Genomic DNA, 11,074 nt, shown 5'->3' with positions numbered 1-11,074 from the left:
TAGCACAGTTTGTTTATCCATTCTTCAGTTGATGGGCACTTTGGCTGCCTCCATCTTTTTGCTATTGTAAATAGTGCTGCTATGAACATTGGTGTGCATAAAAATGCATTGTCTTTTAATAACTTTTTTCCACAAACTTTTTGAAGCCCCTTTGTTGGAATGCAGGTTGGAATGATAGGGCTTGGAGTTTCTGTCATTTGTTTTAGTGTTTCCCCATCTTTCTGAGGTAGTTGTCTGGTTAATAAGTAATTTGTGCTCACTAGAAATGTCTTTCCAGGCTGCATTGATGATCTCGCTAATTTGGAAGTATTACTCTGTGCCTGTGGCTGTGGTGCCGAGTAAGTGGATAACCCCACTAGATCGCCTCGTAGCATTTCCTACTAGAGTAGCAGGTAAGATTTCTCTGGAAAATGTACTGGGAAGTTCTGGATAGATTGAAGTGGTGGGTGGTTGAATGTTAGGTGGGCCTGATAACCATCATTTTGTTCAGTGAGCAGCTACCTTGTGCCTCAGGTTTATATAGGTCTCAGAGGGAAAAACTAAGGTTTGGAGAAGTTACTTGTCCAGCCTCACTGAAATGTTAGGTGGCAGAGCTAGAATTCAAACCCAGCTCTGATTCCAGAATCCATGCCCAGCACATGGAATCAGATACCCCATTCATTGACATAGTGCTTCTACCTCCCAAAGCCTGTAGCCTCTTTTCATCTTTATTATTGTTCACCTCTCTGTCACAATTGATCACTTTATTTTTAAAAAACATTTTTTTTTTTTTTTAATGTTAAAAATAGTATATGCCATGTTACAGTGATTAGAAGTACTGGGGCAATTTAAAAAACAACAACCCCGTTACCCCTGTTAACGTTTTGGCATATGTCCCCAGAGTTTTTTTTTTTTGAACTGTTAGGTCCTCTCATAAAAGTATCCCTGTAGTTAATTAGGACAATAAAGACATTTTTTCATCAGCTCAGTTTACTTGCATCAATATATCTACAAGGTTAAAACTTTTCCTAGTGGACTTCTTTGAACCTTCTAATGTGTTGAGTGCTGGTGTGGAGCTGTAGGATAAGCACTGGACTGGTAACTGCAGGGTTAGTAGTTCAAACCCACCAGCTGCTCCATAGGAGGAAGATGAGGCTCTCTCCTACTGTAAAATTTTCAGCATCAGAAATCCTGTAAGGGTGGCCCCGAGTCAGTGGTATTGGGTTTGGTTTTTGGTAATGCACTCTGGTCAGAACTGCCATTATTACTCAGTTACAGCGAGGCTTGAACCATATATGGTTTTGTCTGCATGCACTACAAACATGCACTGGTATTTTCGTTGCTTCTATAAGGTCGCTATGAGTCGGTACCTACTTGATGGCACCTAACAACAAAAACAAGTGTTTTATAATTGCTGATTTTATCATATTTCTGGTGCTTTAGCTACAGTATTGCAGTAAGTAGTATTTGTGAACCTGTCAGTATCGACTTGATGGCACTAAACAACAAGGGTTCTATATGCTGTAGTAGAGGTAGAGTCCATGAGTTACCACTGGGTGACCCCAACCCCAGTGCTGCCATTGCTCTTTATAATGTTCTTTGAGAGCAAAAACCAGGAGTCCCTGCTCCCAGCTCTTACGTCTATTACTATTATCAGTTGTAATGTACATCTCTCTGGTGGGGAAGAGAAGTACAAGTCAGTTGTCCAGTGTGACTCCTGCTTTGTAATAACCCAGCCTTGGGGATCATTAGAAAACCAACTACATTTGAACCCACAGAATACGCACTTGGTCTTAGCTAACAAAGCTCAGAGGAATTGAAATTTTCTTAAATTTCTGTAAGATAAAAGGTAAGAGAGACAGGAAATGTGGGCAGAATTGTGAGCATACTGTCTTATGTTGGATTTCTTTGTTTTCAGGAGGTATTGGGATTACTTGTTGGATTTTGGTCTGTAACAAAGTTGTGGCCATTGTGCTTCACCCTTTCAGCTGAAAAGGAAGATGAATGCCGCGACAAGACTTTAAAATAGATTGTCACATACAAGGTTCAAAATCAGATTGTACTTTTTTTTTTTTAATTTAAGAAACAAATACACAGGTTAGTTGCTTTGTTGAACACATTTGTTGTTGGACTTTATATAGGATTCTTAGTTTTAGATCATGATTAGCATATCAAATTATGATTTTGTACACTTATCACTGAGCCAGAAAGATTAATTTATGACACTTGTATACCAACTGACAGAATCCTGGATTTATAAAAAATGTGTAATGTTGCAGGCCACCTACTTGCTGTTACTCATGATGTATGCACAGCATATTTTTGCTTCAGATTTGCACTTGGAAAGTCAAACTTTTCTAACAGTTTTAAGTACTTTACAATTTAGTGCTGTTTTCAATCCAAATTATAAAGTAATTTAATTTAAATACCACAACTAGAATTTTTAAAAATTTGTTCTTAACCTCATACAGTACTACTAAACGAATAACACTAGTTGGCATTGCCTGTGCTTTTGTCTTCCTCTGTTTAAAATGTCATTTGTTGGGCAATCCTTTCTGTAGGATTGCCTATTTATTTGAAACCGTTAACATTTCATTATTGTGTGTTGTAAGTGTGTTCATGAGACCAAAATGCATTCATTGTTTTGTGTTCAAATTGTATGTTTTGTATTTAATGCATTTAAAATAAAGTATATTATATAAACATTTAATATTTATGCTCTGTAGAATGAAATAAAGTAAAAAAGCTAGGATGCTTGATTAAATTGATCTGAATGTATATATGCCATCTTTTATGCAAACATTGCACACAGTATATGGTTTTGCACACTCTGCAACCCTCACGTTATTTACATACATGTGCTCTACTAGTATTTCTTACATGTTACATATTCAATTTAATTTTTCCCCCTGTCCAATTGGTTTAATGTAACTGAGACAAAACTGTTATCAAGGTAACATTTAAGGTAGCTATTTTCCTAAACAAATACAACCAATGGTGAACAGACTTGTGATGAAAATGGGATGCCAGGTTGAAACCAGAGAGGATGAATGCACGCCAAGGTAGAAACTAGTAAGTAAGAGAATATCCTGGGCCACAAACTATAAGAACAAGCTGTTATTTATATATTAATTGCTTTCATAAGTCTTCAACTGAAACATAATTTTTCATAATCATTGTCTTTGAAATCAACAAATAAATGTCACCAGAAGAAATTGTGGTTTTACTCTAAAACAGGTGAATCTTTGTTTACTCCTTCATTGTCATCATTTTGCTTGCAGTCATCTGGAAGTTGCTACAGTGGTCTACAGTGGTTCTCATCATTACACAAAGGCCATTTCTTTCATGAATTGATAAAGTAAAGTGAAACTTGTCTTGAAATCCTCTTTCATGTGCAAGAAGTTTGGTGTGATCGAATTGCAACAGTAGAGACAGCTTGATTTTGTTCCCTTGAGAAATTGTTCACTCCCAAGCCATTCTCCAACTCAGACCTTTTCCCTTGGCCCACGGCGTATGCATTTTCACCAGTTCCTTTTTCTCCTTTGTCCATTCATGAATGGACAACTCTCTTGCTGTTCTATTATTGCTTATGAATACCCTCACAACAACTTCCAGTTTGAAGTTGGTGGTGTAGGACTTGCGTTTAATTCTAACATGATCCTAAAAGGGTTCTAAGATTGAGATGTATAAATTGAAAGAATGTGCACAATCTAATTGATAACTGATAGGGTCTCATAGAGACTGAAAAATTCCAGTGTGAGGTGTACAAGAAGTAAGGGTCTTTTTATATGCTCACAAGCATATGACTAAGGTGACTCGTGCACATTGATCAAAGACATTGGCACAAAATGAAGATAAAATTGTTAAGTGTCGTTGAGTTGATTCTGACCCATAGCAACTGCGTCTAGGGTTTTTGAGAAGTGGCTGGTGGGTTTGAACTGCCGACCTTATAGTTTGCAATCCACCGGTGATCTTAGTGCTACACCAGGAGAGTCTGAAATAAGAAGATCTAGCAGAGCTTTATGGTTTCACTTAAGATGATCTGCTAAGGTATTCCAACTCAACTGTTGAGCCACGAGTGGTTGTGTGTAAGTTATGCTTTATTCCTCCAATGAAAAGCCAGAGTTAGAAGATGAGTGTGATAATTTTGTCTGTACAGGTTGAACTGATACTCCCATTGATAACTACTTGATGTCATTTATCCTAGAGCAGGTTTGGCTTTGTTTATGCTACCAGTTGATGTTGTCAAGTGCCATCTAGTCAGTTCCGACTCATGGCAACCTGGTACAGGGTTTCCAAGGAGTGGCTGGTGGGTTTGTACTGCTGACCTTGTGGTTACCAGTCTAGTGCTTATCCTACACCACCATTAATTGATAGCACATGATTTATGGTCAAACTTCAGTACTGGTTAGGTTCAAGGTTTCAATGGATAACTCAAAAATGAGAGTGATAAAATTATCAGATTAATAGAAACAAATAAATAGTTTCAGTTTTTTATTTTCCATTGATGGGAATAGTAACAAATGCAATTCATGACTCTTTGACCATAGCTTAGACTTTTGTTATAAAAATATGTTTAACAGTTGAATGAGGCCAAAATTTACTTCTGGAAATGTCATGAGACAGGTGCAGTGTATGTATGTGGGGACGTGTTGCTTATGTGGTTGCAGTATTTATGAATAAAACTCAAAGTATAATTTTGTTAAATCTATCTTTTAAAACACTTTATTCTGATATAAATGTTTTCAGGTGCTATTTGACATCCTTCCTTACAGTCACTTACTTCTTTTTTCTTTTTTAATTTAAGGTTTTTATTGTGGATTGAGTGAAAGTTTACATGGCACATCATCAGTTTTACATTCAACAAATCATACACCTTGTTTCATTACAATGATTATAATCCCCTCCATGTACCATCAGTTAACAGAATTTCTCTCTATTCATTTTAGCTTTTTAAAAAACAAATGAACAAAAAAACCCACTCAGGCATATATAATAATTTACATCTCCAAAGGGCACATTCTGCAAGTCTACCTCCTGGCCACCAGCTCTTAGTCCCTCTCTTCTTAGTCCATGAATCTAGAGTCCTCAGCCACTCCCCCTCTCCATGCCCCCATCTCTGCCTCCATCTCTGGTGCTGCTGCTTCTCTGGATAAGGTCCTGCATTCTGCCTGTGTGTACCTCTCTTAATGGTCCTAGGGTCCTCTGTTTCTGGACTGTAAGATTAACCACTCCCCTGTTTTTGTTACAAAACTACCTTTACAATTGTGACAGTCACAATTAGTCATGATAACAATTATTCACTATTGAATTTTACGAATCTTATCCCCATCTTTTCACCAGACCCATCTAGATAAGATGATAGCTATTCAATGGGGACTCTTTCTTTCCCTCCATACTCTTATTAAACTAAACTCCCTTTTGAAACCTTGTAAGCCAGTCACTTCGTGCCTTTATTGCCCCCTCATTTTAGGTAGCTAATGTCTTAAGTTGCCCATCCCTATCTATCCTGTGTACATACAGGGTGAAGACTCTTTCCCTCTGTTGGTATTTAGAGTAACTATCGCTCTGCGTATAGGTCAGGTTCATCATGAAGATGTATCTTCTGTCACTAGCTATTCCAGTCTGCTTGTCCTTTCTAGTGGGAATGCCCCACCTCATAAGTTTCTGGGTGGGACTCAGGATTCCACCTAAGGTCCTATACTCTGTAAAGGCTTTGAAAGAGGCCTATTTCACTGGGCAAGTCGTAGAACCTAAACCTTTTAGGTATTCCAATCAGTAATAGGCTGAAGACAGGCTTACAAGTTTTCTCTAATCATGTTTCCCAACATTCCTTTCTATCCCACTCAAGTGTCTTACAATAGTAGGTAAGGCAAACTAATATTCATAAGGCAGTCAAGGATTTTAGTATTATTTACCCTCTTCAAGCTATACCTAGATCCCTGTATCCCAGAGCCCTGTTGTTCCAAGGTTGAGTATGCATCACTGTTTACATCTGTCCCACTAGACCATGCAAATCTGTCTCATTCCCCTATCGATCTTGTTATTCTGCCTCCTCTCCCCTTCTTGTATTGCCCTCCCCAACACCCAAACTAAACCCCCCACCCCAACCCCATTGCAGTTACCTTATATTCCATTAGTTCTACCCTCCATTTAAGACAGTCTATTTTATCCAGTAATCTACCCGACCTTCCCACCACCTGGATCTCTGTTCCACTGTATTTCCCATTTTTCACATTGTAATTGTTTTGATCATAGACTGACCTCCCAGATACTCTGTTCTTATAATTTTATTCTGTTCTTGACTCTTCTGTTTGTCAATTGAGTTCAGGGTGATGCTGCCATGTAGAGTGCTGGGACCATCTCTTGAACCTGCTTGGTCCTTTATTCTGTGTTGTTGCTGACAGAACTCCTTACTGCACACTTCCACCCAATCCGCCATCTTGTTTGTTCTTCCTACAGTCATTTACTTCTTATAACCTATTTATTTATAACTGTGGCAAGTGGCTTAGAGCTTTGGCAATAAGTAACAGTACGAGGGTAACTATAGCACATTAAAGCTAAATTCCTGTGACTAGCTTTTGGAGGATTACATTTGCATTCTTTAGTTCCCTAATGAATGAGGGTTGTTGCTGAGTGTTTCCTAGATGGTTTTGACTGAATCTTATAGTGACCCTGTATAGGATTTCCAAGGAGCGGCTGGTGAGCTTGAACCACCAACCCTGCGGTTCAGACTGACTTGTGGTTCATTGTTTATCCTACAGTGCCTCACCAAGACTCCAATGAATGAGTAGATCATTATTATTTCTGCTAATACTATGGATGGGCAGAGTACTACGGTACTTTATTGTCACACTGCAGGGCCACCAGCATGGGTTTCAGGTTCTGCCTGTAATTCAGACTTACAGGATGCTGTGGGCTCAAATAGCACCATGTTTTCTTAGCTGTAAAGAGGTTGCAGACTGGGAGTACAGCCAGTGTTACAGCAAGACATCATATAGTTCTAGGATCCCTGTTGCAGTTTCTAGTGTCTCTTACCACACAGGGAAAGTTTAGGCCACACAGAGGGAGAAGTTACTTGAAGGATGAGGCTTTAGCTGACAAAAGAAGCTGCAGGGTTTAGGGTCCCTTGACTGAAATACCCTGACAAATCCTTAGTCCTTGGAGGACACATGTCTGGCTCCTGGTTTAGTAATTGCAATTAATAAAGAGCAGTTTCTACAATATATAGTTAGCAATTAGGGACAGCATGCTCAGGGATCACTAATGGGTATATCATATCCCGTATTTGGCCTGATGTTAAGAGGAAAAGATTCACAGTTAAGAGCTATTGATTTTTTCTTTCTGCATACATTCATGATTCAGGATGATTCTTGCTGTGGTCGTTAAGTTGGTTCTGACTCATAGTGACCCTATATGGGGTTTCCAAGAGTGGCTGGTGGGTTTGAACTACCGACCTTGCAGTTAGCAGTCCAGTTTATCCTGCAGCGTCACACCTTTGTTTCACACTATTGGTTTTTCAAAAGTTGTATTTAGTTTTTAATGAATAATAAATATACTGAATTTAAAAGAAAAAGGACACAATGACAAGTACGTCTGCTGACCCCTCAGCCTACTGTCACCGGTTCTCTAAAGTTAACCATTCTTATGCTTCCCATGATGCTCTATGTAATTGTGAATATTGATATGTGTAAAGTAACTTTTAAAAAAAGTGATATCTGGGAAGGGGGGAAGTCGTACCTGTTTCCTGCCTGTGTTTTTTTTAGCCCCAACTTGTAAAGGATAGAAAATGAACAAAGAAGCAAAGCCGTGATTTTGAAGATTATGTGTTCCATTTTTCTTTATATGCAGTATTTATATGCAGTGTTTATTGATAGTATTTTTTCTTAGAGAATGTTGGATACAGTTAATAAATAGCTCTTTACATGGAAGCAGACATTTGATTTGAAATACATCTGATGTTCTCTTATGCTAATTTTGTTTGCTTTATATTTATGGTAAATCAAGAAGTGAAGTCTTTGTATATACAAATCTATAGTTATTCTTGTGTAGGATTAATGTGTGTTATCTGTTGTTGCTGATACAAATGGGTGGAATGTTAGTCAAACTAATTTACTCTCCCTTGGCCTGACTGGACTCTCAGGTCACCCATGATTTTCCTAACACAACTTCACGTGTGTGTGTTTACCATAATATCCTGTAACCCATGGATGGCAATAAGGGCTAATTCACTTGGCTGCTAACCCAGAAGTTGGAGATTGAAGTTTTCCCAGAGCTGCCTCAGAAGAAATGCTGGTCATCTACTTTAGAAAAAAAAATCAACCATTGAGAACCCTATGGAGCACATTTTTACTCTGACATATACAGGATCATCATGAGTCAATATTGGCTTTTTGTTATTATTTATCTATACCAGACCTTTGAGATTGCAACGTCTTCTCTGACCATCTTAGATGACAGTGATTTTTATTCTCTTTGTGGGACATCTAAATACTTACATAACTGATCTGTACAGTACCTGCTATGCTGCAGGTCACAGATGGTATTAGAATTCAGAGATCACAGCACACCCAGGTTGCCACTGAAGAGTATTCATGTAAACCTTAGGGTAAAGTTGTAGCATAGATATAGTTACATGAGAAGAAAAATAAGAATAGTTCCTGAGAAACTTAACAATCTCTAATGATTTAGGAGCTCTGGTAGTGTAGTGGTTACGAACCAGGCTGCGAACCTCAGGGTCAGCAGTTTGAAACTACTAGCTGTTCCACGGGAGAAAGATGAGGCTTTCTGCTCCCGTAAAGATTTACAACCTCGGAAACCCTGTACAGGGTAGCTATGAGTTGGAACCGACTCCATGGCACATAACAACAGCAACAACGATTTAGAACCTTTTTTTTTTTAATTTTGAGTGTATGTGTGATGAAAGGTATTCCTTCCAGTGATGTGCATGTGCATTAGGCTTCACGTACTCCCCCTCTTCAGCATTTCTCAAGTCAGTACCCAGGAGCATTTAACTTCAAAACATCACATCATGATTTTCCACTATATAACTCTGACGAGTATATTCTCACCTTGTTCTTACCTGCTATGAAACTTGTTTATTGATTTAAGTTATATATTTCTTATTTAAAATGTCTGTCTTCTGACATTTTAAATAAACATAATTTAAATATATTTGCTCATTTATTATAGCTCTTGCTCTATTCATATTTTCAAAAACTTTTATTTATGAAACATTTATATTCTAAAGGGTCCTCCTCATAAGGGAGGCAAGGACCAGAGAGAGACTTTCCAAAAACTATATTCTGAGCATATTTTATCCTGAATTGTAAACTGTTGACTTCCCTAATTAACACCAAAATTACATATGAAAATTATTTGATCACAATCATCGTACTTCAAGACAGATCTTGAGAACCATGAGGCTTGATGGAGGATTAAGGAGAGACACCGTGCAGACCACCAGTAATAATACCAGATGAAACAGGTTCAGGGAATGGTCCCAGAAGTCTGAACTACATATAAAGGAATATTTGGAAATATCGAAGAGTTACTGCTGGTGGAATTTGTAGCAGAAGCAAGAAAAGTGTTTCCTGATTTGCAGCTGCCAGCAAGTCCCAGCACAGCCATCTTGAGCATGGCAGAGCAGATACAAGATCAAGAGAGCATTCCTATCACAGAGGTCTGACTGATTGTCACAGATAAAGGTGTGAACATTTTTTTTTTGTCCGTTCATTTATCTTTGTGCACTTCCACTCTAGTAGACACCCTCCCTTCCTCAAACCCCCGAGTGTTCTACTATGCAGGTGTATGGATCTGCTCAGCAGAGATCACTGGGCCCGGAATTGAAGGGGGAAGAGTCAACAGGAAAAGCTAAAAACAGGAAGGTCTTCAAAGACAGCTCTGGCCAGCCCTGGGCTATTTCTCACTAGGAGAAACACCTGAATGGGCTTGAGAGGTGAGAGAGGCAAAAAAGGAAAAAGGCTGAAAACAAAATCTTGAGTTGCATCATAAGGAACAATAGTTCTCAGGTGGTCTTGAAGGCAAGAAGCCAAAAAAGGGGTGTTAAGTTATTTTATTTTGTACTTTTTTTGTGTGTATGTCGATTATAGACGTTAATGTCTGAGAGAAAGCTCTTAGGGTGTTGTAAGTTTCCATTTCCAATGTTCTTAGGCTGTTAAGTTTCACGAACCCCAAAAAGAAAGCAATCACCCTATCTGCCCAGACATCTCCTCACCACTGCTCGGCAACCTATCCAAGACAACCATGACCTCCCTTACCCATGCTACAGGATAAAAGCACCTAGCCTGTATGGGGAGGGGGATTTTGACTCAGGTCAGGGGCCCCTCCCAGGTTTATCCAGTAAACCTGTCCTGGTTGTTGAGCTACTCTCTCTTTCTGTCTCCTTCTTTAATAACCATTTTAGCCTTTTCTCTGAAAGTGTCCATTCTTTTTTGGTCCCTTTTCTACCTTGGGGTGGTGGTGGTCGTGGTGGGGCTCTTTCTCTCCTCACATTACCCAAGATCAGATATCAATTGCAGTCATACCAAGCTACAATCACACCCTATAAAATCCCACCATCTGCGCAAGAGCTAATACCAGCTGCTATACACCAAAGCAGTGTAGATAGCCAACACTTGCTAAAATTACTCTGAGTTGAGTAATAAGTGAAAAGGGAAGCCCATCTGATCATATCTACCATGAGGCAATCAGAAAGCACCAACATACATTCATCTAATTATTGAAAATGTCCCCAAAGCAACAGAAAATCTCAGCTCATGTCCAGAAACAAGACTGAGTTCTGAAACAAATGAGCTGCAGGTAGACCTAGAATTCCCATTGTAAGGAGGGCAGGCTTTGCAACTACCAGATAGGGAATTCAGGAGAATGATATTGAGATGCATCCAAATGCTTGACGGAGGGGTTGAGAAAAATAAGTCAGGAAATTGCTATAGGAATAATCAAATAAGATAGCAGTAGCACTGAAAACAATTCAAAACCTGCAAAAAAGAGGTCTAAACAATAATAAAATACCAGAAGTGGACAATAGACTGAAAGGGCAAAGGAATAAAATTTAAGAGATGGAAGCTAGAAC

At 38.8% G+C, this 11,074-nt stretch overlaps 1 protein-coding gene across 1 annotated transcript in view; it reads left to right on the top strand.

Moving 5' to 3' along the window:
• Positions 1–1,971, top strand: part of WRB (tryptophan rich basic protein) — a 39,670-nt gene extending 37,699 nt beyond the window's left edge. The window contains exons 4-5 of the mRNA XM_006870840.1: positions 278–392; positions 1,898–1,971. Coding sequence (XP_006870902.1) covers positions 278–392; positions 1,898–1,971 — 189 coding nt within the window. The remainder of the gene's footprint in view (positions 1–277; positions 393–1,897) is intronic.
• The last annotated feature ends 9,103 nt before the right edge of the window (positions 1,972–11,074 follow it).

This window comes from Chrysochloris asiatica, unplaced genomic scaffold (genome assembly GCF_000296735.1).
Source record: "Chrysochloris asiatica unplaced genomic scaffold, ChrAsi1.0 scaffold00154, whole genome shotgun sequence".
Classification (NCBI taxonomy): domain Eukaryota; kingdom Metazoa; phylum Chordata; class Mammalia; order Afrosoricida; family Chrysochloridae; genus Chrysochloris; species Chrysochloris asiatica.
Note: the sequence above shows the minus strand (reverse complement) of the source record. Positions and strands in the feature narration are given on the sequence as shown.